Source organism: Gnatocerus cornutus, chromosome 2 (assembly GCF_029298725.1).
Source record: "Gnatocerus cornutus isolate USDA-ARS CGAHR chromosome 2, icGnaCorn1.1, whole genome shotgun sequence".
NCBI lineage: Eukaryota > Metazoa > Arthropoda > Insecta > Coleoptera > Tenebrionidae > Gnatocerus > Gnatocerus cornutus.
The window spans coordinates 18,028,660-18,054,584 of NC_142234.1; the positions used below are offsets into that span (position 1 = coordinate 18,028,660).

The 25,925-nt window shown below is 38.1% G+C and overlaps 6 protein-coding genes across 8 annotated transcripts; 4 read left to right on the forward strand and 2 right to left on the reverse strand.

Annotated features, from left to right (window-relative positions):
• Positions 1–26: 26 nt before the first annotated feature.
• Positions 27–797, reverse strand: LOC148179677 (mpv17-like protein 2). Its single transcript, XM_088029740.1, has one exon. The coding sequence runs from the start codon at positions 695–697 to the stop codon at positions 98–100; it is 600 nt and encodes a 199-aa protein (XP_087885866.1). The 5' UTR covers positions 698–797; the 3' UTR covers positions 27–97.
• Positions 798–800: 3 nt separating this feature from the next.
• Positions 801–2,274, reverse strand: LOC148179678 (putative inositol monophosphatase 3). Its single transcript, XM_088029739.1, has 5 exons — positions 2,125–2,274; positions 1,499–2,075; positions 1,298–1,449; positions 1,136–1,250; positions 801–1,086 (listed from the first exon to the last, which is right to left on the reverse strand). The coding sequence occupies exons 2-5, from the start codon at positions 1,974–1,976 to the stop codon at positions 857–859; spliced, it is 975 nt and encodes a 324-aa protein (XP_087885865.1). The 5' UTR covers positions 1,977–2,075; positions 2,125–2,274; the 3' UTR covers positions 801–856.
• Positions 2,275–2,975: 701 nt separating this feature from the next.
• LOC148179679 (ubiquitin-conjugating enzyme E2 W) lies at positions 2,976–4,167 on the forward strand. Of its 2 annotated transcripts, none has more exons than XM_088029218.1 (7): positions 2,976–3,122; positions 3,170–3,253; positions 3,314–3,405; positions 3,459–3,561; positions 3,612–3,767; positions 3,818–3,893; positions 3,943–4,167. In XM_088029218.1, exons 2-7 carry the CDS (start codon positions 3,230–3,232, stop codon positions 3,954–3,956), a joined length of 465 nt encoding a protein of 154 aa, XP_087885344.1. In that variant the 5' UTR covers positions 2,976–3,122; positions 3,170–3,229; the 3' UTR covers positions 3,957–4,167. The 2 variants fall into 2 exon arrangements, with proteins under 2 accessions (XP_087885344.1, XP_087885345.1); XM_088029219.1 differs by having other exon boundaries at positions 3,187–3,253.
• Positions 4,168–4,793: 626 nt separating this feature from the next.
• On the forward strand, positions 4,794–11,706 carry LOC148179680 (NFX1-type zinc finger-containing protein 1-like). The gene is made up of 9 exons (XM_088030250.1): positions 4,794–5,026; positions 5,402–7,341; positions 7,387–7,698; positions 7,743–8,777; positions 8,830–9,077; positions 9,127–9,442; positions 9,491–9,760; positions 9,814–10,819; positions 10,868–11,706. The coding sequence occupies exons 1-9, from the start codon at positions 4,969–4,971 to the stop codon at positions 11,620–11,622; spliced, it is 5,940 nt and encodes a 1,979-aa protein (XP_087886376.1). The 5' UTR covers positions 4,794–4,968; the 3' UTR covers positions 11,623–11,706.
• A 406-nt stretch (positions 11,707–12,112) lies between these two features.
• LOC148179681 (NFX1-type zinc finger-containing protein 1-like) lies at positions 12,113–20,593 on the forward strand. The gene is made up of 9 exons (XM_088029598.1): positions 12,113–12,409; positions 14,169–16,252; positions 16,297–16,614; positions 16,657–17,942; positions 17,993–18,308; positions 18,353–18,613; positions 18,660–18,891; positions 18,935–19,714; positions 19,763–20,593. Exons 1-9 carry the CDS (start codon positions 12,334–12,336, stop codon positions 20,503–20,505), a joined length of 6,096 nt encoding a protein of 2,031 aa, XP_087885724.1. The 5' UTR covers positions 12,113–12,333; the 3' UTR covers positions 20,506–20,593.
• Positions 20,594–21,516: 923 nt separating this feature from the next.
• Positions 21,517–25,917, forward strand: AnxB9 (Annexin B9). 2 transcript variants are annotated; one of them, XM_088050768.1, is made up of 6 exons: positions 21,517–21,609; positions 22,136–22,186; positions 23,793–24,174; positions 24,225–24,551; positions 24,601–24,782; positions 25,577–25,917. In XM_088050768.1, the coding sequence occupies exons 2-6, from the start codon at positions 22,157–22,159 to the stop codon at positions 25,628–25,630; spliced, it is 975 nt and encodes a 324-aa protein (XP_087906894.1). In that variant the 5' UTR covers positions 21,517–21,609; positions 22,136–22,156; the 3' UTR covers positions 25,631–25,917. The 2 variants fall into 2 exon arrangements, with proteins under 2 accessions (XP_087906894.1, XP_087906895.1); XM_088050769.1 differs by lacking the exon at positions 25,577–25,917 and adding an exon at positions 25,410–25,557.
• Positions 25,918–25,925: the final 8 nt, after the last annotated feature.

Here is a 25,925-nt window from a genome sequence, read left to right on the forward strand (position 1 = left end):
AGACGTGTATGAAAAAATAAACCATAAAAAATAAATTAATTTATTGCTTTATTTAAACATTAGTGAGGTCACTTCAGTTAAACTTTCTTCTTCAGTGTCAACTATTTTCGTCTTTTCCATCTTCATATTTTACATAAGACGTGTACACATCATACCCTAAAGATATCGTGTTATCATACAAAACCCTGAATCTTGTAGGTAGAAAATAAAAGTTTATAAATTGTGCTAAAGGCCACACTGCCCACTCTGCTGCATACAATTTCCACGCCTTATGTTTAACTTCCACAAGCATCTCATTTGGTGACTTTCCTTCCAAAAGTCCGGAACTAACAAACAGAGTTGTAATACAAACTGGAGAACAAACTATTTGATCTAAAACAATTTTCTTCATCACAGCTCTTATGGTATAACTAGGTAATAAACGGTCTAGAAAGATGTACCAGTGGTGGCAAAACACTCCTGTTACCATTCCATAAGCTGACATATTCCGAGTTCTAATTTTGTCCCAATTTTCGGACTCGTTAAATAAAATTTCATAGTGTTGTTCGATTATATCTCCCACACCTGACAACGAAACAGACAGCCCCACGTTAGTGTAGAGTAAATATTTCCTTTCAAAACTAGTACTAACGAAATTGTTTAACTTCGGGAGAACTCTTGAAATTTGCTGTAAAAATTTTTTGACACTTTGTGTCATGTTTCAAAAGTTGAGGTTAACGAGTTAAACACGTGCCATGTTTTTTAAATAGCAATCTGACGTCTGACAGATAAATTCCCTAGAAAAAACGGGAATTTCAAAATTGGTTTAACAAAGACTATATTTCCATAGTAATACAGTACAATTTAAGTTTGTACTTTAAACTTTTCCTACAAACATGTCATGATTTTTTATTGTTGCCACCAATCCTTCTTCATTTTTCACGTTTGTTTGATCTGTATAATCAATCAATTGGTTGTTTTTTGTGGTCATTTTTCCACCCATCTCGTTTATTACAGCATTTCCGGCGCAAATGTCCCACTTTTTTATCGCCGTTATGTGGATATACGCATCAACTTTGCCATTTGCCACCTCAAGTGACTTGTAACCTTCATAATATAAATTAGAATTATTTTTTGTCAATACACAATAATTTACCTGCTCCAGCAGCTGTGATTAACTCAAAATTGTCAAAATTCTGTCCTAGAATCTTTTTTACATCTCCTGAGTGTGACATGGAAACAATAATTTTAAGTTTGTCTCTTTCACCATCCTAAAAATAAATGTCTACTTTGGTGGTGTTGAATAGAGAATACAGACCACATAATTTAAATTATTCGACTTTCCTTTGCCTACCCACGCCCAGGATGTTTTGGATTGATCAGTCAGAAAAGGTTTGTGTATAACGCCAATTATAGGTTGTCCTTTAACTGCCACACAAACCATTGTGGTTACATATTGGTATAACTTTCCTAAATAAATGTTAGAATAGTGGTGAAAATATAACAGATTTAAATATACCAGTATATTCAAAAGTGGCATCTAAGGGGTCAATCCACACAGTCAGATCTTTTAAGTCTATCCAAGTATCTGGTAAACTTTTGGGGACATCACTATCAGTATATTCAACTATTTGGTTTTCTTCACAATGAACCTTAGTTTCTTCAGAGATCACATGAAGAGTTGGATATGCATTTTTCAAAGTTTTCAAAATGGCACAGTGTGATAAATAATCAGCTGTTGTTACACTGTCTTTCATACCTTCTTTAGTCAGTCCTTTAATTTTTATTTCTAAATGATCCTTACTGCTAACAACTTCTTTTCCTCCATTTTCAGCAGCATTAATAGAAACTTGTAATAAATGCTTCAAATTTATCCTAACACTGGATTCAGTACCACTAGAATTTGTGGTCAACATATAAATGAAAAGTACCAAAAAGAGTGTAAACAGTATACAAATACCAGTTTTATTCAAACGAATAACACCTCCGAGATTCATGGTTACTATTTTAAAGCATCTTCTGATTAATCTAATTAAGACTTTTGAGTTAAAAGAGTTGTTTCAAAATTCATTTTGTGATGTCTTTCTTCATTTAACCTAAAATCATAAAATCAATTATTGGGCCACAAAAATTATGTTTGCCAACAAGATTAAGTAATTGTATTGTTGAAATGAGGTCGCAATGAATGAAAATTCTGTCTACAAAAAATCAATTTCGAAAACAAATCTTTGACAATAGCAGTGAAGTTAGACGATTTAAACGTCATTGAGAGTGTCATTCTCAAGGTTATTTGGCAGCAGTGGCGTAGCACGAAGGAACGGCAAAAACAAAGTAAAATGAATATTGAAATTAAAGCTTAACTGACTTAAAACAAAACGTTAAATTTTTGTCATTTGTCAAAATCAAATTTAGGTATTTTTAATACGACAAGGTTAGTGTCACCAATACCCGGAAATTGACAGATGTCACATTTGACACAAAGTTTCCCATGTTTTTTTGAATAATAATTAAAAATTTTTGTAGGCGATGAAAATATTCGAGAGGAGACTTTTGCACCCTCAAACTCACTATAGCTTATATCGTGTGATTATTATTGTTTGTAGTCGTGTCAAATAACTGCAATTCCAAACGCGAGCAAATGACGAATCAACGTTGAAGGTATTTCTTGCATTCTTTGTCTCGCATCTTTGATGACTTCAGTTCTTTTTGATTTTCTCTTGGCTTTTTTACAGTTGTGGTTGCCCCAAACTGAGTTACCGAAAATAAGTTACTGAAAGTAAGTAATCATAAATGTTTCCATTTTCAATAAAAAATCTTTTGAACAAGTTAGTCGAGTGAATTGTACGGATTTATTTTCATAGATGACTTGATTGCAAACGATAATGATCTCACAATATTTTTCTTATAGATAAAATGGGTATAAACGTTCCTATCTTTTGAAAATGTTTGGTTTTAACTGGAAAAATGCAAAGAGAAAAATAATCTTATCGATTAAATTTCATCGCCTCGTGACTACGCCACTGGTGACGTTAATAATGGAACTATTTACTTTGGCACACAACCATGGTGATCTGTTCATTGTTTGAGAACTGAAAGGTGCTGGAAGGCCAAATTACTCTGGTCAATTGTTTGCACCATCAAAAGTAAGTTTTCCAAATTCTATCGATGCTAAATTGAACTTGATAATCAGTAACTGGACCCATTTAGATCGCTTTAGATAGCAATTTTATAATGAAAAGTTAATTTCAAAATGGCAGGGATGTCACCATCTGAAGTAAGTCATTTTCCGTATTGTACCTTCTGTTCCATTGATTCTTTATAATTTTCATGTTAGAAGCGATTGCAAAAAGAACTGATGTCTCTCATCAAAGAGCCTCCGCCCGGAGTGGCCGTCGATGCCGATTTAGCAGAACAGAATCTGTTACAGTAAGACCATCTATTGCTGTCAAAACAAACCCATAACCAATCATTCTCTTTAGTTGGATCATAAACATGGAAGGAGCCGCTGGTACTTTGTATGAAGGAGAACGCTTCCAATTGCAGTTTAAATTTAGTAACAAATATCCTTTTGATTCACCTGAGGTGCTTTGAATTTATTAAGAGGAGAGGAAATATTTCTTTTAACTTTTCAGGTCACATTTGTTGGAAATAACATTCCAGTTCATCCACATATTTACAGCAACGGACACATTTGCCTTTCAATATTGACAGATGATTGGTCTCCTGCATTGTCTGTTCAATCAGTCTGTCTTTCAATTGTTTCAATGCTCAGTAGTTGTAAAGAAAAGGTAAGAATAGAGCTAAGACACTCTCAGTTCTTACATAACGTTGTTTCTAGCAAAGACCTTCCGATAACGCTTTTTATGTGAAAACTTGCAATAAAAATCCAAAGAAAACCAAGTGGTGGTATCACGGTAAAATCAAACATTTTTTTAAATCAATCATTCATTGCTTTATTTTCAGATGATTCTGTATGAAAATAATTTACTTATGGTCTTGTGATTTTAAACATTTTATGTATTGCTAGAAGCTGTTAGTTATAAATTTTTAATAGATTTTATTTATTATATGTCTGAACCAATAATGAAATTATGAATCTATAACAGAGTTAAAAATAGTGTTTATTGTCTACACTTATTTGCGTTGTAATTAACCAAATATTTGAGAGTTAAAAATTAATGTTTTAAGTTTTTGTCGTTTACTTTGTTCCTCATTTCCTTCCATTGTCAGAAGCAGAAACAAATGTAATGTGGACGTTACATCGAATTTGTGTTCAAAAAAATTAATATACTGATTTTATAGCTGCTAAACTGTATTTTATTTATTTTCAAAATCAAATAGACCTTGAACAGAGCTACCAACACATTATAAATTTCAAAACCTCCCACGATCCGAGAATACCGAATTAGTCATAATGATAAATGACGATTGTTACACATCACGTTATCAGTACGTGGAAATATCCGTTTCATAATCATATCACAATCATAAAATCACTACTGATAAACCGTACTTGGTTATTTTCGCGCCGTCACATTGGTACTCGCATATTTATCGGGGATGTCCCTCCCTTTATTCTGATGTCATCCAATATTCACTTAAATCATTCAATATCGCTAAGCATGTGCCCTGCTTAAATTAAAAATTGTTTTTTTCTCCATTTGTTCTATGATTTTATGTTTGCACTACTTTGAGTGGCTTTTATTTGTAATTTCTACGACTCCAACTAATTTCATCAAGTCTATCGGTTAAATTCGGAATATTTTCATTGATGATGTCGAAAATGGAAGTGCGAAGGAAGTCCGAATGCATTCCGTCATTGCAGTTACGTGGAAGGGCAGCGTCGGAACCGAGATAAGTGTTGTCGAGTGCTATTTCGTACTCAGCGTGGATGTGGGCGCTGACTATTTGCAAATTGATTAAAAAAGTGTAATTATCGTCGAAATTCAGTGCGGTGTTCTGGTAATGCCAAGTTGCCTCTGAGTGACGATGGATGAAGATTCTCCTCGAAGGATGTTTGGGCACAGATCCTCAAACTGGAGGCAAGGTATTTTCTCAACTTTTTTTTTCCTTGTATTATTCCAGGAAGAGGAAATTCATCCGAAAATTTTGCTTGTAATTGAACTTAATTCATAAAGTAAAAACCTACATGCTTAATATGCAAATTCTTTCACCATCACGAACGAGTTCGCGCTATAAGTAGATTTAGATTACAAAAGGATATATTTCAACCGCAGTAATCTTTAAACAAATTTATTTTGTTTATTTTTCCGTTGTTTGCGTTGAGTTTTGTAGTTATTCAGTCGATTTTAAAGGTCAATCAGTGCTACCAACACATTCGTATTTTAAGGCCTAATAAAAAATGTCAAATGCGCCAGGTTCCCATTTTAGCTTTACCTGAATGTGACTTTATTTTGTTTAGAAAACGACGCCACCTCTTCAGATGGACAAGGAGGACGTTTCTATCGTGGTCGCGGCTCAAGTTTCTCAAGTTCCAGAAGAGGTGCTTTTCACAACGACCGCCGAAGAGAATTTTCCAGAACCGACAAATATGGTCAAAGACCTGGAAAGTCGATGGGTTTCATGTTTCTAGAAAATCTCTTGAACAACGACCCTGAAAAAATGATCCTGACTCTGATAAAAGAGCGACAAGGTTTTACCGAGATGCTAGAAAAAGACTTGAGTTCTGATTTCGTCGTACTTATAATTGCCATCTTGAAAAAAGTTAGTTCTTCTGCGTTTAGCGACACTAAATACAACATCCTACAAACTTCGTTCAATTCGAAGTTTATTAGCAAATTGCAGACTTTCATTGCGTGTTTACCAGTACAAGACAGCTTCGCGAAACGGTCTAGCAAATATTTCTGGAAAGACCCGAACGAGTTTTTCACTAACTTACTGGATATTTTCGAGGATCTCTTAAACACAGTTCCAACGTTCGCTGGTAAAAACCTACCGGGACTGATTACCTCTCTGAAGGTATACATACCGGTGTTCGAACAAGTTCACGAAACGAAAGTACCAGAGGATGTTAAAGCCAGAGTTGTGAAACTCCATGGTGTGATTCAGATAGCGAAAGAGAACGAGGAGGAGCAACCAAGTGAACAAAACACCAAAGAACCACTTGATGACTTCCGCAGAATTAGTGTCTATCCAAGCGCTGAAGAGATTGTAGGAGGACGCGGTTTTCTAAGGGAAAACGTAGTCAAAGGTCCGTACAGAAACGTGGAGCATTACTTGGACGTTCAGTTTCGATTATTACGCGAGGATTTTGTTGGACATTTGAGAGATGGTATCGCGAATTACCGCTCATCGGCACCAACTAACCACTTGGAAAACGTAAGAGTTCACAAGGGCGTACATTTTTTGGGCAGTGAGACAATAAACGAGTTTTATTGTCAAAGACTTGACTTTGCTTCCAATAAGAAAAAGCTGAATTTTGAGAACTCCCGACGGTTCATGTTTGGATCTTTGCTTTGCTTCACCAAAGACAACTTCCAGACTTTATTATTTGGTAGAGTCGGTCAAAGAAAACTGGAAGATCTCAACAAAGGACAAGTGATTGTGGCCTTCGATGAGAAACCCACAGTTGATTACAGGGCGATGTATCTTATGGTGGAATGCGGCGTGTATTTCGAGCCATATTTCCATGTGCTCACCGTTCTTAAGGGTATGACGCAAGCGAATTTTCCAATGGAGAGATACTTCATTCGAGTGAAATCTTCTGTTCAAGCTCCTGAGTATTTGAGCTCAGACTCTAAGTTTGTAATCGATAGGAAAACTTTTTGTCCACTTACAGAATGGCCAAGTGGAAATTTTTATAACTTGAACGAGTCACAAATGGTAGCTTTCAAAGCAGCTATCACCCAGGAAATCGTTGTAATTCAAGGACCTCCAGGAACGGGCAAAACATATCTTGGACTTAAAATAGCTGAGACGCTGCTAGATAATGACGACAAATGGTTTGACTACAGTCCTATGCTTGTAATTTGCTACACAAACCACGCATTGGATCAGTTTCTAGAAGGTCTGCTTCCTATCACTAGAGATATTATTCGTGTTGGTGGTCAGTCAAAAAACACAAATTTGGAGAAGTACAATTTAAGAAACAAAACTGAAAGAGATGATGCTGTTGCTAGAAAGCGAAGAGAAGTTCATAATTGCTTAGAACAAATCAAGCACATTGCAGAGAATTTAGAACAGATCAGTTTTTACAACAGCGTGGTCAGTTTTGATAACTTCAAAGAGCTTCCTGGGTTTGACGGCAGTTGGATGGAAACTGGAAAAGATGCCATTATAGAATGGCTTCTAGAAGGTGCTACGTATGGATACCAAACTCGAAATAATTTACACGTCATGAAGGTACTGTTATTTATTTTAGTCAACTTATACTAAAACCACTTTCAGGCTCAAGAAGAGTTTAACAGAATTGGAATCAACGAAGAATTTATCGACGAGGAGGAAGTGGATTACTTCGATGATGTCAACGGACATATTATTTGTAACTTCGACTCGATTTTTGATCAAATTTCCCAAATGAGCAGATTCAAGCCAAAGTTTTTGATCACTCTCAGTACAATTCGAGAGAATCTGAAGCACTATGAAGATGAACTGCTTCATTTGACACGAGTTGAGAATCCTTCTCTGCAGCAGTTAATTAAAGAAGAAGAATTACGAATCGCTATGGAAGGGTTAAGACAAACCTACGAATACTTAAAGGTGCGTAAACTAGTCCGAAATTTAAAAATAACATTTTTTTGTAGAGGCAACTTGCCTATGGAAGGACACTTCAAGACAACGTGGAGGGACCAGCAGATGTCGATTTAAGGAGACCCCATGACATCGATTTTGACAGTCGTTGGAGACTCTACTTCTACTGGTTGAACTTGTACAAGCAACGAGAGTCGGACGTGTTGAAAATGATCACTGAAGATTTTCCTACCGCTTATAAAGAATACGAAGAAATGCGCCAAATTGAAGATGTAAGAGCCATGAAGAGTGCACTGGTCGTTGGAATGACCACCACAAGCGCCGCTCGGCTAAGATCTTCCTTGCAAACGTTGAAGAACCCGATCGTGATAGTAGAAGAAGCCGCAGAAGTTTTAGAAGCGCACATCGTCACTTCCATTACCAAACACTGCAAGCATTTGATTTTGATCGGGGACCACAAGCAACTCAAACCAACCACAGCTAACTTCAGCATGGAAAAACAGTATCGACTGGGAATAAGTTTGTTTGAGAGAATGCTTATCAATGACATCCACTGTTATACTCTTAATGTTCAACATCGCATGCGACCGGAAATATCTTGTTTGATCCGACCGTCAATTTATGACTTCTTGGAAGACCACCCATCTGTTTTACACAGACCGTCAATACGGGGGGTGGACAATTGTGTCTTTTTTGTTGACCACGACCAACCTGAGGAAGCGTGTGAAGGGTCGAGTAAAACAAACCCACATGAAGTCAACTTTCTTATTTCTTTAGCTCGACATCTTGTGCTGAATGGATATAGTCCTGAGAATATCACGATTTTGGCGGCGTACTTGGGGCAGTTCTTCGAGTTTGTCAAAGTGAAGAAGGCACACGGCAATTTATTGAGCGGAATGAAAGTCGCAGTGTTGGATAATTACCAAGGGGAAGAGTCCGACATTATTCTTCTGTCGTTGGTTCGGAACAACGACGAGAATAAAATTGGTTTTCTTTCTATTGAAAATCGCGTGTGTGTCGCCTTGTCCAGAGCAAGAAATGGGATGTACATCATGGGAAATATGCCACAACTCTGCAGTAATAATGAAGTAACAACGTAAAGATTGGATTGAGCTGGTTTACTCTTGATGTTTGTTACAGTTGTGGCGCAAAATTAAGACGACTTTGGAGAAGCAGAAATCTCTAGGCAAAGAACTTCCATTGAGGTGCCAAATTCACCAAGACCAAGTCACACTCGTGAAGTGTGATAATGACTTCTTCTCGGTCCCCGAAGGGGGTTGCAGTAAGAAGTGTGACATGGATTTGACTTGCGGCCATAAATGCACTTATTTGTGCCACATTCGTGACAGGGGCCATAATAATTACAGGTGCCAAGCTCTGTGTAACAAGTAAGCGTTAAACGTTTGTAAAAATTTATAATAATAATTGCTTTTCTAGATCGTTATGTAAGAAAGACGAAACTCATCTTTGTAAAAAAATGTGTTCTGAAACCTGTGGCCCTTGTGGCTACATGGTGCAAAGGACATTAAAGTGTGGCCACCAAGTGAGCATAGAATGCCACATTGATCCCGAGGTCTACAGATGCAAAGTTTTAGTACCAACGGTACTACCTTGTGGACATAAAGCGAATAAACCGTGTCATCACGACGCTGAAACTTACAGGTGTCCACATATTTGTGATGTCCAAGTGCAGCCTTGTGGACACGCTTGTACTTTAGATTGTCATGTTCGAAATGATCCGGATCATTTGCAGGTAAGTTTTTTTTGAATTTTGATGTTTTGTATGAGTTTATAATTTTAGTACAAGTGTGAAAAACCATGCACCAAGTTCATGAAAGGCTGCTCTGTTGAAGAAGAGGATCATCGATGCAAAAGGAAGTGTTTCCAAGAGTGTGACCCATGTACTTGTATTGTCCGGAAAAAAAGAACGAACTGTAATCATTACTACGATGTACCCTGTAACTCGGATGTGGACGATTTTCCCTGTGAAAAGCCTTGCTCTAAAATTCAAAAATGTTCTCATCCGTGTAAAGGCAAATGTTGTGAGCCGTGCAAACCGTGCCACATTAAGGTAAACTCCCTCAATTCCCTAAGAGATTTGTTCGTGAATTTTTATCGTTTTAGGTGACGAAAACAATTCCACTCTGTGGCCACGAAATCAAAAGTAAATGCTGCGAAATCCCAGACCGCCGCCTTTGCAACAAACAATGTCCTCTGAAGTTGGCTTGCGGCCACCCTTGCACCAAAAAATGCAACGAACCATGCACTTCCGTAAGATGCGCGGTTTTAGTCGATTGCCAGGGAATAACAGCAGAATGCGGTCATTTGGTAACCAAAGTGGAGTGTCACATGACAAGTTCTTCAGTGGACCCAAAATCGTTGATAAAATACTGCACCCAACCATGCGGTATGCAACTAAAATGTGGACACATCTGTTCTGGAACTTGTGGAGAATGTCTACAAGGACGTGTCCACAAGAGATGTTCAGAGAAATGTGGTACTTTATTGGTTTGTAACCACGAGTGTAGTTTCCCATGTCGACAAGCTTGTCGTCCATGCAAAAGAACTTGTCAATACAAATGCCAACACAGCATTTGTCGGAAACACTGTGGAGAAGTTTGTACTCCTTGTAAAGAACCCTGCACGAGGAAATGTCGTCACCAGTTTTGTACCAAATACTGCGGGGACATCTGTACTGTTCCCCCTTGCACAGAACCTTGCTTAAAGGCACTAAAGTGTGGTCATCCCTGCATTGGTTTTTGCGGAGATCCATGTCCCCCTTTGTGCATGGTTTGCAACAAGGACGAGCTACTGGAAGTGTTCTTTGGTACAGAAACCGAAGACGCAAGATACGTTTTTTTGAACGATTGTAGGCACGTTATTGAGAACTCGGCAATGGAACATTGGTTGGAGGTGGACGAGAATCAGATTAGCTACAAAGTGTGTCCGAAGTGTAAGACTGCAATTCGGACGACTCAGAGGTACCGGGACTACATTAAAAAAGCGATCAAAGATATTGCACAGGTGAAAAATAAAATTAACGGAAGCCCACAAGAAATAAACGAACAAAGAAAACAGATTGAGTTTGCTTTAAAGAAACTGCGAGCAACTAGTGTGAAGTTACTAATATGTAAGTTTTTGACAATGATTTGGATTTTTTTAATGATTCTTTTTCTAGTTTGTCCGCAGATTGGCGTCTTTTTAAAGAGTATCCAATCACGCGTGCAAAAAAACAAAAGAGGACGACAACCTGAAATTAACACCGCCGAAGCTCAAGCCCTCATTGCAAAACTCCAACTACTAGAAGACATGCTCAACGTCACTTGTACTGATAAAGTCGACATTGACAGCCCCACTGAGCTCTTTTTTCCACAAATCAATCTAATCCTCTACATACTCCAACGGGATTACATAACAGCCCAAGAAATAGAAGACGTTGGCTTGGAAATCACCAGATTATCCAGAATCGTGGAGTTCAACTGTATTCAAAAATCACCACAATTTCGCCATCTCTCCACAAATGTAGAAGCTGTCAAGACCACCATTGCAGCAGTTGAGAAGCATCTCTTTGATTGCAAACGTTTTACCAATGGAAGCAACGATGTTTTGAAGAAACTTCTTTCTGAGTTAAACGAGAGTATGAAGACCGGTCTGGCTATTTCTGATCGAGAAAGGAGAGAAATTTTACAAGCGATGGGATTCAGTAAGGGACATTGGTATAAGTGCCCAAATGGCCATGTCTATGCAATTGATCGTTGTGGGGGAGCCATGGAAGAAGCGAACTGTTACGAATGTGGAGCGAGGATTGGAGGTACTCAACATCGACTTTTGAGCAGCAATGCGGTCGCCACAGAGATGGATGGAGCGACGCATGGTGCTTGGTCCATGCGGGCAAATATGGCTAATTACGATTTAAGAATTTTTCAGGATTGATTGTGCCATATAATCTTGTTTTTATCAACTTTTATAATGCTTAAATAGTTGTGAGGGAATATTAAATACAATCGTTTAGTGAAACTCAATAGTTTTATACTTTCCCATCAGTAAACATTATGAAAACAATAAAACTTTGTTTAGATAAACTTGGCGAGCTATGTTTAAAGTGCCCGTTTAATCTCTGAGATAAAGTAAGTATCCATAGCAGGGGACTTCCCACAATAAAACAAACAGATTTTTTCGTGCAAACGCGAAGGTTGATTCGTGACGGATCGAAGTCCGTTCAAAAATTCCTCCCAACCAGAGATAACTTATCTCTGCCCCAACTAATTTATTTTTATAAAATAATGTAGGCGTTAGAAATCACATAACAAAATTAAGAGTCCCTAAAAACGAAAATTGAAAGCTTTATTCGTCTTTCTTATCACTTGCACTCGACTTAACGAATCAGATCGAATAAGCACGACTACAGAACGACAAGCGAAAATAGAAAAATAAATATTTCGTCTGCTGCGGTCTCCTACCGCGTGCGGAAAGTTCAATTACAGTGCAAAATAGTCGAAGTTATGCGTCATACACATATTCGCGACCAGATAATTGCAGTTTGAGTGAATTTTCACTTTTATTCGATAGTGGGTTTCCCGTTTGCAAATTCCACGATTGCGAGGAACTTATTTAACTAGTGTGCATGAGAGGTTATAATAAAAAATGGAGTTTCTTGGGCAGGGTAATCCCCGAAATCCAAGGTCGTTTAACAATAGAGGAAACTGGAGGAGCTCTCGAGGTTTGTACTGTTTTTCAGCAATTTTTACTGTTTCTTTTTGGTTTTTGCGTCTCTTCTGCAAGAAACTTCGTATGTTATCTCTGTGATACCGTCATTTGCATGGCTGATTGTGATTAGTGATATCAAATAAAGAAATTTCCATCAAGCCGTTTTTTAAACCTCTCATAATCAATAGAAAATAATTGATTTCGTAATGGATAAAGAAAATCAAAGTCAATGACACTCTAGGGAAAAAAAAATCTATGGCGACTGTAATCTTTTATTTTCTTTGTCATTAATCTCCGCGTACAATCAGTTGACGAGTTTGAGTTTTACAACACTTAAAATGATATTGTAAAATCTCAAAGTATAATTATGTTATCTGTTTTATTTCAAAATTTTTTGCTAATAGGGACACGATTGGGAAAACGCATTTTGTCCCAATAATCCGGAAGTCCCTATAAACCGGAGATCAGCAAAAATGAGTTTTTTCCTATTTCACTTTTTCACTACATATTGATTATTATTATTATACATAAAACAACAATATTTTGTACAAAAAAAACTAAATGCCAATATTTTTAAGAGTTTCAGTTTTTAAAAAAAATGTTTAAATCCTTCCAAGGCAAATTAAAAATTTGAAACCGACACGAAATGCGAGAATCGCAAATTACCTTGTTTATACAATTTTGTTTCTCAAAAAATGCGATTTATATTTTGTTTCTCAGAATGTGGAATTCTCGGATTATCCGATGTTTTGTCCCAATAAAATAGAGAAACTTTACTTATACAGTGAAACCTATATCAAACGGAATTGCAAGGGATCGTCCCATGTTTCCATTTCAATAGACAGTTTTCCATTTTATGCAGTTTTTAGTTTTTAATTCTAATATCAGATGCTAATAATTATTTGTCGGCTTTTCCACACACTTTTTTGAAAGGAATGAGATGTCTTCTGCGAAAAATTTCCAGCCAACAATTTGAAGTTTTGAAATTTTAATGTTCAAGACTTGGCTTGCATTAGCTTGTGATTGTAACAGTAAACCTGATACTGATACTTATACACTAGTTCTTGGTATGTAACACGAATTGTCCGTTTACAACTTAAATTTTCCATCCATTAACGAATTTTTCATTAATCCGTTTTTTATTTTTTAACAGATGATGAACTTGCGTTCCATATTTAAATTGAGTTATTATTTGTTTAACATTTAAATTATCACATTCTTGAACTCGGTTAATTCTTAATTTTTTAAAGTCAATGTTTTTTCTCCATCCGTCCATTGTATCTGAGTTCTGAAAATCAAAATTTTTATTCGGAAGCAAAATTCTTGGTAGCCATAATAAAAAAATATATGTATGTAAAATATTAGGAGAAATACAACATGAGGCAAACAAAATAAACAAAACAGTCTGCCGATGACACTTTTTCGAAGAAATTCGTAATTGTTTCTAAGAATATTTGCAGCAGTAAATAAAAAATTATTCCAATTATCCGGTGGCCCAATAAAAGCAGAGTCGACTGTACCTAACATCTAAAAAAAGAAATCAAAAACATGGTCAAAAATGCCACAAATTTGCAATAGAAAATGTTTAATAATATTATTTTCCAATGTCCTCAAAACTTTCTGGGATCCCTCAGACTTAGCGATTTTCTCTTAGGTTTTTCAAACCTCTCTCAAGTACTCCAGAGATATTCCAGAAGTGTTTCGATTCCTCTTTTTCTTCGGATAGTTTAAATTTTGAAACCTTTAGATCCTTTCTAATTTATGATTTTTAGGCAATCACAACAACGGACCTCAAAACGAAAGACATAATAACGGCAATCAACCCTTCAATACACGAGCTATTCGCTCTGGAATTTCCAATACTAATAACCAGCAATTCTATCAAAGAGGACGGGCGAACTTTCCCAACAGGAACAATCCACGCAGGTACCAATCCTCTGAATCGCATCATGAAGGCGGAAGAGATGCATTTTCGTCTGGTCAACCCAGAGAACGGCGTGGTTTTGGCTTCAGAGCGTTGGAGAGCCTCCTAGAAAAAGACCCCGAAGAACTGATGTTAGATCTTTCCAACACCAAACGAGGGGTCGTAGAACTAACCCAATCAAAACTAACCGAAGACACCATTATTTTATTTATCAAAATTCTAAAAAAAGTGATTGATGCCTCGTTCGAAGACGTTAAATATAAAGTCTTGCAAATGTATCTTAACGATAAGTTTATTGAAACTTTGGTTGCTTACATTTTGTACCTACCGATGCAAGATGCTCAAAAGCAACGGACTAATAAGTACTTCTGGAACAACTCGGATGAGTTTTGGTACAACATCTTGGGAATTTGCCAGTTTATCTACGACACCATACCGACTTTCGGTCGGAGAATCGTCCCAAACATCCTCAAAAGTGTGATCGTTTGTTTCCCTTCGTTCGAACTGCAACACAATTGTCACATCTCCGACGAAATTAAAGAAAACGCGGCTAAGCTAAACGAGGCTGTTCAACTTAAAATTAAAGAGTACGAGGAAGCTCAGAAGGCAGACGCGGAGAAGAAAGTTAACCATGACGACGAGGGGGAACCTCCAGATGACTTCCGACAAATCTCAGTGTACCCCAGTTCGCTTGAACTAATCGGTGCTGTCCACGGCTTTGTGCGAAGAAATGTAGTCAAAGGAGCCTACCGAGACGTCAATCACTACTTAGATGTGCAATTTCGCTTGTTGAGAGAAGACTTCGTGGGGCCTCTCCGGACAGGTATCACATCTTATCGCCAAAGACACGAAAAAGAGGGCCGAAAACGCTTGGAGAACGTGCGAGTTCATCCGAAAGTCCAGTTTCTCCACCCGGAAACTGCGAATGAACATTATTGTATTCGGCTGCGTTTTGATACCACCAAGAAAAAGAAAGACTTCAAGTACGAAAATTCCAAAAGATTTATGTTTGGATCGTTGCTGTGTTTCACCGCTGACGATTTCCGGAGTGTTATTTTTGGTAAAGTTGCCAAACGGGAAGTTACAGATCTTCAAAAAGGAGAACTGGTGGTGGGTTTCGACCAAAATGTTACAGTTCAATACAATGCGAACTATTTGATGGTGGAATGCAATGTTTTCTTCGAACCGTACTACCACGTTTTGAACGTTCTTCAGACTATGAGTGTCGATAACTTTCCAATGGAAAAATACATTATTTATGCAGATCCATCAGTCGAACCACCACAATATCTAAGATCTCCGAACTGCACTTACACGATTAGAGGCCAACAGTTCTTCCCGTTGATTAATTGGCCTCTTAGAAATGTTTATAATTTGAACGATTCCCAGCTTGCGGCTTTCAAAGCAGCGTTAACTCAAGAGTTTTCTATAATTCAGGGCCCTCCTGGTACAGGAAAGACATTCCTTGGGCTTAAAATAGCAAAAACTTTGATTGAAAATCACAAAGTTTGGTACAAAAAGACGCCCATGTTGGTTATTTGCTACACCAATCATGCTTTGGATCAGTTTTTGGAAGGTGTAACTGAGTTTACAAAGGATATTCTCAGAGTTGGCGGTCAAAGCAAAAATGAAAATTTACAATCTTATAATCTAAGAAATCAGAAAAGGTTCAAGCTAAATGCAGCTGTGTTCCAGCAAAAGTCCGAAGTTCGAGTAACTTTGGGAAACATACAATATGTCAGCGAAACCTTAAAACAAGTAGAATTCTACCATAGCGTAAGAAATTTCGATGTTTTTGTCGATGTTGTCCCGAACTTCCGCACGACATGGTTTGCTCGAGCCAAAAAGGATGATATTCTTAACTGGCTCTTAGGCTCTAGGCAGTCTCCATCAGTACCAGCTCCTCCAAAAATGCCTGAAAGCGTACAACAGGTTCATTGTTAGAGCTAGTCTTGACATTCTTATTTTTTCTTCAGTTTTCAGACGCTTTAACCAACCTCATCTTGGGCGCGAACCAAGAAGATGACTCAGACGACTCAGACGATGAAGAGGACGACTTCAAAGAAGAATTTCAAGTTCAAGTGGATGATTTATTCGATGACGTAAAAGCTATGGCTACACAGTGCAGCTTACCACTGATAACTTTATCTTCTCTGCAAAACAAAATTAACGAGCTTGAAGCCGCTCTAATTGCATTGAGACAAATTGAAGAACCAACACCTCTACAGATAATAAAAGAAGAGAGCCTCGATAATGAACTATGGAACGTGCGCCAGCGTCATGGATATTTAAACGTAAGTTTTCTAAAAATGAAAAGTTCTAACCGATAATTTCAGTTTAAACTTGTGGAAGGCAAGCAGAAATCGGCGCTTAATAAAGAAGCACCAGCGTCTACAGATCTGAACAACCCTTATAATATGCCCCTAGACGACCGCTGGGATTTGTATTTCTATTGGCTCGATCTGTATAAACAACAACTCCAAAGGAAATTAGAGCTTCTAAACATAAAATTCCGCGAAGAGTACAAAATCTACGAAGAAATGCGCGACATCGAAAACACCAATTCAATGAAAAGTGTGTTGGTCGTGGGAATGACAACAACAGGAGCTGCACGTCTACGCTCATCTTTACAAGCTCTGAGAAGCCCAGTTGTGATAGTTGAAGAAGCTGCTGAAGTTCTAGAAGCTCACATTATCTCTGCGTTGACCAAACATTGTCAGCACTTGATTTTGATAGGAGACCACCAACAGCTAAAACCGAGTACTGCTAACTTCCAAATTGAAAGATTTTACAATCTTGGAATCAGCTTGTTTGAACGAATGGTGCTAAATAAGATTCAACTCTTCACATTGAACGTCCAGCATCGAATGAGACCGGAGATTTCTAGTCTCATTACACCGACGATTTACCCAAAACTTGAGGATCATCCGTCTGTTAATGACAGACCTCAGATCAAAGGAGTTGACAATTGCCTGTTCTTTCTTGACCACACAAATCCTGAAGCTCAGTGTGAGGGAACGAGTAAGAAAAATTACCACGAGGTAGAGTTTTTGATCAACTTTGCTAAACATCTCGTGTTAAACGGCTACCGGGCCGAACAGATAACAATTCTTGCGGCGTACTTGGGGCAGATGTTTGAAATGCAGAAAGAAAGGAAGAAATACGACCATGTGCTAAAAGGGGTAAGAATTGCAGTCCTGGATAACTACCAAGGGGAAGAATGCGACATTATTCTCCTTTCGCTGGTACGAAACAACGAAGAGAACAACATTGGGTTCCTGAAAATTGAAAATCGCGTGTGTGTTGCACTTTCTCGAGCAAGAAACGGATTTTATATAACGGGGAACATGTCCCAGCTCTGCTCCCAAAGCGAGCTTTGGCAGAAAATCCGACGCACTTTGGACCAACAAAATTCAATAGGAACTGAGATTCCACTGCGATGTCAGATTCATCCAGATAAAGTAACATATGTTAAAAGCGGTGTGGACTTTCTGAACATACCTGAGGGTGGTTGCGACCAAAAATGCGGCGCTGACTTGGTATGTGGTCACCAATGTAAAATCTGTTGCCATATCCAAGATAGAGACCACTTGGAGTACCGGTGCAGAGAACTTTGTAACAAGTAAGTAAAATTGGTTTATTTTTTTAATTCCTTGGATTTTGTATTTTCAGGAGACTCTGTGATGCGAACCCGCTGCATTTGTGCAAAAAGATGTGCTATCAAAATTGTGGTCCTTGCAACTATCCTGTGCAAAGATCTTTAAAGTGTGGTCACACAGTTGACCTTCCATGTCATGAAGATCCGGAGGCACATGCGTGTATTGTTCCTGTTTCCACAAGACTCCCTTGCGGACACGTTGCTGATAAACCCTGTCACTGCAATGCGGAGACTTTCCGGTGTCCACACCCATGTGAAGTTAAAGTAGAACCTTGTGGACATGCTTGTGAACAACTTTGTCATGTTCGCCGCGACCCGGATCATCTCCAGGTACTCATTCGTTATTTCTTTTGTAAACTACAATTTATTTTCAGTATCAATGTAAGAAAAAATGCGCCCGATTCCGCAAAGGCTGTACGAGAGACCATCTGTGCCCAAACCTGTGCTATGAGAAGTGCGATCCCTGCACAGTACTCGTCAAGAAGGCACGAACTGTTTGTCCACATTGGTACGACGTTAAGTGTTCTTCCAATGTCGACGACATACAGTGTGAGAAACCTTGTACTAAGAAACTTCCATGTGACCATAAATGCAAGAGCAAATGCTACGAAAAGTGTGGAAAATGCGAAATTAAAGTAAGTGCCTTTGGTAAAATCCTTCACTTGACGACTGTTTTTACAGGTTGAAAAGACAGCCCCTTGTGGCCACTCAGTCAAAGTCCGATGCTGTGATGAACCAGATCAAAAATTATGCAACAGAAAGTGTCCTCGGCAATTACCTTGCGGCCACGCTTGCACGAAGAAATGTAACGAGCCCTGCACCACCCACTGTCCAGAAATAGTAAAGACTGCCCTCGCAACACCATGCGGCCACCAAATAACCCAAATCATATGTTGGATAGCATCTTCAAACAGTACGTATCTACATCATCTACACTTCTACATGATATTTTTCAGTTCGCCAAGACCCCAAAACTCTTCTGAAGTACTGCAACGCGCCGTGCTCCGTCGAACTCAAGTGTGAACACAAATGCTCCGGAACTTGTGGCGAATGTTACCAAGGACGTGTCCACAAGCCGTGTAACGAAAAATGCGGGTTTCCACTCGTTTGTAACCACCCGTGCGAATTCCCTTGTCGGCAAGCTTGCAGACCTTGCGCTCGACCGTGTCCATACAAATGCAAGCATAGCTCTTGTGGAAAAAGATGTGGAGATGTCTGCACTCCGTGTAAAGAGAAGTGTGCAAGAAGTTGCCGCCACCAGAAATGCACGAAATTTTGTGGTGAAGTCTGTGACGTACCTCCATGCACAGAACCTTGTCCAAAAATGTTAACATGTGATCATCCTTGTATAGGTTTCTGTGGGGATCCATGCCCACCAAAATGTTTGATTTGTGATGAGGAAGAGTTGACTACCATTTTGTTGGGTCATGAAGATGAAGAGGGAGCGCGTTTTATTCTTTTAAACGACTGTGGTCATATCATTGAAAGTCAAGGAATGGAAACGTGGATGCAGCAAAATAGCGAGGAGATAGCTTTCAAGTTATGTCCTCTGTGTAAGACTCCTGTTAAGTCGACGCATCGTTATAGTGATTCGATAAAAACGGCGCTGGCTGATGTTGCTAAAGTAAAGTTAAAATTCTATGGAAGCCCCCAAGAAATTAACCAAAAAAGAGGCGAATTAATATTGAAGTTGCTCGTTATGAAACAAAGAAGTGCCAACAGCGTCGTTCATCGAGGTACGTCTGTTCTATTGAGTTTCAGAGGGAATAATTTATCGTTTTCAGGTTCTCCAAGACTGGGAAAACTCCTCGAAGTTCTTCAAGGGCGCTTACAAGTTGAAAAGAAGGGTAAACGTCAACCAATCAACAAGTCTGAACTGAACGCAATTGAATCTAAATTACAAGTAATCGACCATGTCCTGAATATTTGTACTAAAGTTAAAGTTCTGGATGCGCTACACGAAGTGTACTTCCCACAAATTGAGCTTCTAATGAAGATTTTGAGTCGTGACGAGAACAACATTACTAATCAAGAAATTGACGATATTCAGTTCGAACTAAATAGACTGTCAAGAATGGTGGAATTCAGTAAAATGAAAAAGATCCCTCAATTCACTTCTCTTCTCAGCGGTACTAAAGTGAAAACTGTCGTGGATAAAATCGAAAATAAGCTGTTTGGAGTGGAGAAGTTCTATGAAGAAACTGAAGAAAGAGTTATGCGATATCTGAAGGAGTTGAACCAGTTATTGGCTTCGGGAATAGGAATTTCAGATAAGGAACGAAGAGAGATTGTAGCGGCTATAGGTCTTAAACAGGGTCATTGGTACAAATGTCGCAATGGACATCCGTATGCGATTGGGGAGTGTGGAGGAGCCAACCAACTAGCAACTTGTCCAGAATGTAAAACACCAATTGGAGGAACCAGCCATACACTTGTAGCTGGAAATGCTGTTGCTACAGAGATGGATGGTGCTAGATTTGCTGCCTGGTCTGATGCAGCGAATAATATGGGTAACTTCCAGTTTTAACAGATCTAGGTTCACAATTATTATTATCGTTTATAACTATTTTACGTTTAATGTTTCCATGTATATGTTTAATACAATTTGAAAGTTATGCAAATTCGTTTTTATTTTTCGCTGTTTTCGCTTTCCAGTCAAAAAGTGTATGTTGGGTAGCCTTAAAAGATAGGGCGTGTTTTTTATGGCTAAAAATTTTTGTATTTGATAAGATTACATTACAACACGGTGTTTGCTAACGATTCTTGGGCGAATTTTGCGACAGACAAATACATTTTTCAATCCGAGGTTCAATGCATTTTTAATTACTCGCATTTCGTATTCACATGATCTATCAAATTTATGTATGTTACAAACTAGAATAGGAAAAAATTATGTTATAAATGCATTCTACCTTGACTTAAACAAATAAGATGGTGTTTTTATTAACTAATGAGTCTTAAAGTTAATGCAATTAAACCATTTTTTTTTTAAAGAATGCAAATACATATTAAATTACCATAAAAATTTCATTCATCTCCGACTATATTTTACTAGAAGTTTCATTGATTTCGCTTGATTGCTTCGGGCTCTTTGTCCTTCGTAATTGTTACTGATCGCGAAGCGCATTTTTTCTAGATTACGTAAACTGAAATGAGTAATAACACGTTCTTCCAAAACATGCAAAGATAACACAGTAAATTAAAAATAATATGAATATTTACTGTTCAAATATTGTCGTTGTTAGTTCTAGATTAAAACGAAAATGCGAGATCATTTAATAATATTTGCTGAAATTTGGGCTTTTCCAAGAAAACATTGGTGATGAAAATCCACATCTGGAGGAGTGAAAATGGTCATTCTCTTTATTATTTCTCACCCCCGGCATTAATCGTCCTTCAGGGAATTTCCTGCTGCCCAATAAAACTACTGACCTTCGTATCAGGATCCTTTTTCACGCCGCCAGTAAACTTTTTGGAAGTACGCTGGCGCATAACATCGCATCCTGCAAGACGGCATCGAGCATCGAGCAGTGTCGATGTTGAACCGGCTTTCACTGCTTACCAGTTCGAAGTGGGTGTGACCTCAGTATTACCACAGTTCATTCCTGCTGCATCTTTTTGTTTTCGTTAGGTAAGACCGCTTTTAGTGTAATTAACAAGTTTTTATTGTCCTTTGCACATTGAGTGCCGATTAAGCTGGCAAATTGCCCGAGTAAAGGTCAATGCAGCGCAAAAAACGAGCAAAACGGCCAAGACGGCATGGTTTCATGTCTTATTCGAGCCGGTGAATGATGTTTTTCTATTGATTGATAAAATGTGTTTTAATCGATGCTTGGTCAAGCCATGACAAAAATAGACGGGAGTTTATTCAGAGTTAATTATAGACGGGATTTTCGGAATCTTACTGGGTGACGAAGAGGTCCTCGACTCTGATAGCAGGAATTGCACGTTTTTCTTAAATCAAAGTTCGAATAATTACTAATACACTTCGTGGAAAAGTGATGAATAACACAGTGTTAAATGTTTATTTTCAGCGGTGATGTCAGAGTTATAGCATAATATCAGAGACTCATTCTTTTATAGCCCAGTTTAACATTAACTTTGCGACGTTAAGTTACCTGTATCTGTGCTCTTGTGTAACAATTGTTTTGTTCTAGTCACACGAATTTCACGCCAAAATGAGCCAACAACAGTACTATCCATTCAAGGTGAGTTTTTTCGGCAGTTTTGATACTCTTAATTAGTATTTCCCCTTTTGCGGTTTCCTTCTGATAAAGATAACCATTTCCTCCGATATAATTTATGCTAAACTACAATTTAAACTAGAAATAGAAGGTAATGAGTAATTGCCGTCGGTACAATATCGACCACGCGTCCACTTTTCCCTGCGTTTCTCTCATATCCGGGGCAATCAATACTTTCATAGTAAACCCGAGTTTAATTCATCTCGTAGTTTGTTTACCCCGTTTTGGCGCCGTCCCAACTTCATCCAAAGTTTTTTGTAATCTTTATTTTTGTACTTCATTTATTGGTAACGATGTGTAATCTCGTTACATATTTGTAAAGAGATTGTAAAAATGTACCGCGATGATGAGTGATGGTTCATTACCACGTCCGTTGCAACATAATGTTGATGTAGATTCGGTGTCAGCTAAAAATACAAAGAAGTGAAAGTGGAATAAAAATAGCGCTGGTTTCAATTGTGGAAACTGATAGAGCAAAGTGTTCAATTTTGTAATTATTGTAGTAACGTGGACGCGATGGCATTTCTTGGTTTGCTCTTACATACTAACAGCTTAATTATAGTTGCAAGGATGAGCAATTTGCCGGTTAAAATATCATCGTTTTCTTTGTATTTATTTTGCTCTCGAATAACAGTTAGCGAGGTCTAAATGATAATATTTTAGTTTCGGCTTTTAAGTTTATGTTTTTATGGGTATAAATAAACTCGTTTGAGGAGTATTTTTTGTAAACATAATTATTTTGAGTAAATTACATCCTTAACTGCTGTAGAAAGAATGTGCAATAAAGAAAACGTAAGAGGTGTTAAATCCAACTAAATTTAAGAAGAAACGTGAAGAAATCCAAAAATATAATGAATTTCAACTGTCTGATTATGTCAAACTGTTCAAAATCTTCCAAATTTAGCCACAATTTCAACACTTCCGTGGGTGTTTTCTCCACGTAATTAGCCATTACCACGTCCCAAACTGCTATTAGCGCCAATTAGCGCCTATTCGCAACAGCCAATTAGTTCTAACCCCGATATATTACACTCCGAATTTCCAACAAACTTGTATCGACCCCTAATAACCGGCCCCACCTTTCGACACAAAACAGCAAAAATAAAAAAAGGTGTGAACTGGGGTTGGTACGGTAAGAGGGCGAGCCACGTGAGTTGCATGATGACCTGTTTTCACCCCTCATTTCAAGTTCGGGTTGAATGCTTGATAGCCTTTATACAGTTGGTGGACATTGCAAATGACCCGCATCTTGAATTCACCGGTTCATATTACGAAATACGAATAAAAATCGTTTGTGTAGCAATACACTACGAAAATATGAGAATGACCTCGACTGACTCGTCCGGATTACCACACGTAATCGGCCTTCAGTGGTTGCTAACAACGAAAAGTTCGGCTCTAATTATGGGAATCTCCGATTCTAGATACACCCACTTCGGATTTAAACATTCCCGTTTAAAAACAAAGATCTTTTGTAATTTCCAGTCGTTTAATTAACTTGATGAGTGGTAATCGCTCCGATCTTTTCAACACGCAATGTAATTATCGTTTTTTTGCTCTTTTTTTGTAGTGTACTCCCACCGTTTACCCGGCTGAGCCCTTCGATCCTGTCGAAGATGCCGCCACCCTGAAAAAGGCGATGAAGGGCTTCGGCGCCGACGAGAAAGTCATTATTGATGTCTTGGCCCGGCGAGGGATCGTCCAACGACTCGAAATCGCCGAAACCTTCAAAACTTCGTATGGAAAAGACTTAATTTCCGAACTGAAAAAAGAACTTGGAGGGAAATTCGAAGATGTGATTGTTGCACTTATGACACCATTACCTCAGTTCTACGCCAAAGAACTCCATGATGCCGTTGCTGGTGCGGGAACCGACGAGGAAGCCATCATCGAAATCCTGTGCACTTTGTCCAACTACGGCATTAGAACGATAGCCCAGTTTTATGAGAACAGTGAGTAAACTAATTATTCTTTGTATGTTCAGCTAACTCATTCTTTTCAGTGTACGGAAAACCCCTGGAGTCCGACTTGAAAGGTGACACTTCCGGTCATTTCAAGAGGCTACTGGTCTCTTTGTGCCAAGCAAATCGCGACGAAAACCAAGGAGTTAACGAATCTCAAGCCACAGCGGACGCTGAAGCCTTAATTGCCGCCGGTGAAGGCAAATGGGGAACGGAAGAATCCCAGTTCAACTCCATTCTAATCACACGAAGCTACCAACAACTCAGGGCCACTTTTGCCGAATACGAAAGACTGTCTGGGCACGATATCGAAACAGCCATCAAGAAGGAATTCTCTGGAAGTGTCCAGAAAGGATTGTTAGGGATCGGTAAAGACTAATCAATTTTCCCCTTCTTCAATAACGAGAAACTTTTTAGTTAAATGCGTGAAGAGCAAAGTTGGATACTTTGCGGAGCGTCTTCACGACAGCATGGCTGGAATGGGAACCAACGACAAGACTTTAATTCGTATTGTTGTCTCCAGATCGGAGATTGACCTCGCAGACATTAAACAGGCCTTTTTGGACAAATACGGAAAGACTTTGGAGAGTTGGATTTCTGTAAGTATTTCTTAATGAATGAAAACTGACTAGACTGATTAACAAACTAAATTTTCTGCTAAAGATAACTTGTGGTATCGGAAATTAATCTTTAACATGTAAATGTCGGGTACTGGAGGATGTTAAAAACATGTTGCAAAGACGCATTTTTTATCAATCAAGTCAGGAATTTCGATTAACTTTATCGACAGTTTTATCACAGTGTTTTATAATGGAGTTTGATTGTTTATTATATGAGTGGAATATAAGAAGACATTATTCTTTAGGACATAAAATACATATTTTCTTATCATGCATGTTTGATGACTAATAAGAAAATATCTATTTGCATATGACCTTAAGTTGACGCCCATGTTAATTGCTGTAATTATCGGACTACTTATTTCAAATTGGTGCACATTTAAACTAAATCTAGAAAGTTCAAGTCCGATTTTGTAACATATAGTAGTTATGATTTTGTATGTAGAAAGTGCATTTACAGTTTTGTACCGCGAGATTTGCAGAAGCAGCTGCAAGAAAATGTAAATAGTCACTAGTAATGTTGCTTAGTTAGCTAACTTTTGGTTTTGGTCAAAACTAACGCTTGATTTATGCATGGGCATTTAGTGACTGATCTGTACTTTCCAGGGCGACACCTCCGGAGACTACAAGAGAGTCCTCCTTGCCGTCGTTGCCTAATTCACCTCTAGCTACTCTCTGTAAAACGCACCATAATTATATAGCTTCATTATACTGCCATTCACTTACAATCGTCCCAATAACGGCACTCAACGTGTTATTTTTCTATATTGCAGGATGATTTGGGTGGAGACCTCAGCTACTTGTTGGTAACATTAACAGCTGGTTAAAGTCACTAGCTCAGGATATACAACTCGAAGATTCAATTATTAGCTTATTGTATTGAATTTAGACCTTAGTTTAGTGGCCTTAAAAACTCAGAGCTTTATATTTATAATGTAAAAGTATTTATGATGTTACTAATTATTTTAATGAAGATTTTAAAGTGTTAAGAGAGGGTGTGGGCATTTTTCTTTTATATGTATATGAAGTTTCGAAATTAAAATTTTTGTAATGATCGTTTATAAATGTGCTTACGTGGTGCTTCAGATTAAAACTATATTTAAAATACTGTTAACACTGTTT

Excerpts from the sequence above, each read along its gene's own strand:
- LOC148179679 (XM_088029218.1), top strand. The coding sequence starts at position 3,230 with ATGGCAGGGATGTCACCATCTGAA. Across the intron at positions 3,562-3,611 it reads ATCCTTTTGATTCACCTGAG|GTCACATTTGTTGGAAATAA; the intron begins GTGCTTTGAATT and ends TTAACTTTTCAG. Across the intron at positions 3,768-3,817 it reads TCAGTAGTTGTAAAGAAAAG|CAAAGACCTTCCGATAACGC; the intron begins GTAAGAATAGAG and ends CGTTGTTTCTAG.
- LOC148179681 (XM_088029598.1), top strand. The coding sequence starts at position 12,334 with ATGGAGTTTCTTGGGCAGGGTAATCCCCGAAATCCAAGGTCGTTTAAC. Across the intron at positions 12,410-14,168 it reads AAACTGGAGGAGCTCTCGAG|GCAATCACAACAACGGACCT; the intron begins GTTTGTACTGTT and ends TATGATTTTTAG. Across the intron at positions 16,253-16,296 it reads TGCCTGAAAGCGTACAACAG|TTTTCAGACGCTTTAACCAA; the intron begins GTTCATTGTTAG and ends TTTTTTCTTCAG.
- LOC148179680 (XM_088030250.1), top strand. The coding sequence starts at position 4,969 with ATGGATGAAGATTCTCCTCGAAGGATGTTTGGGCACAGATCCTCAAAC. Across the intron at positions 9,761-9,813 it reads GCAAACCGTGCCACATTAAG|GTGACGAAAACAATTCCACT; the intron begins GTAAACTCCCTC and ends TTATCGTTTTAG. Across the intron at positions 10,820-10,867 it reads TAGTGTGAAGTTACTAATAT|TTTGTCCGCAGATTGGCGTC; the intron begins GTAAGTTTTTGA and ends TTCTTTTTCTAG.
- LOC148179678 (XM_088029739.1), bottom strand. The coding sequence starts at position 1,976 with ATGAATCTCGGAGGTGTTATTCGTTTGAATAAAACTGGTATTTGTATA. Across the intron at positions 1,450-1,498 it reads TGCCACTTTTGAATATACTG|GAAAGTTATACCAATATGTA; the intron begins GTATATTTAAAT and ends ACATTTATTTAG. Across the intron at positions 1,087-1,135 it reads AATCACAGCTGCTGGAGCAG|GTTACAAGTCACTTGAGGTG; the intron begins GTAAATTATTGT and ends TATATTATGAAG.
- AnxB9 (XM_088050768.1), top strand. The coding sequence starts at position 22,157 with ATGAGCCAACAACAGTACTATCCATTCAAG. Across the intron at positions 22,187-23,792 it reads AACAGTACTATCCATTCAAG|TGTACTCCCACCGTTTACCC; the intron begins GTGAGTTTTTTC and ends CTTTTTTTGTAG. Across the intron at positions 24,783-25,576 it reads CTTTGGAGAGTTGGATTTCT|GATGATTTGGGTGGAGACCT; the intron begins GTAAGTATTTCT and ends TCTATATTGCAG.
- LOC148179677 (XM_088029740.1), bottom strand. The coding sequence starts at position 697 with ATGACACAAAGTGTCAAAAAATTTTTACAGCAAATTTCAAGAGTTCTC.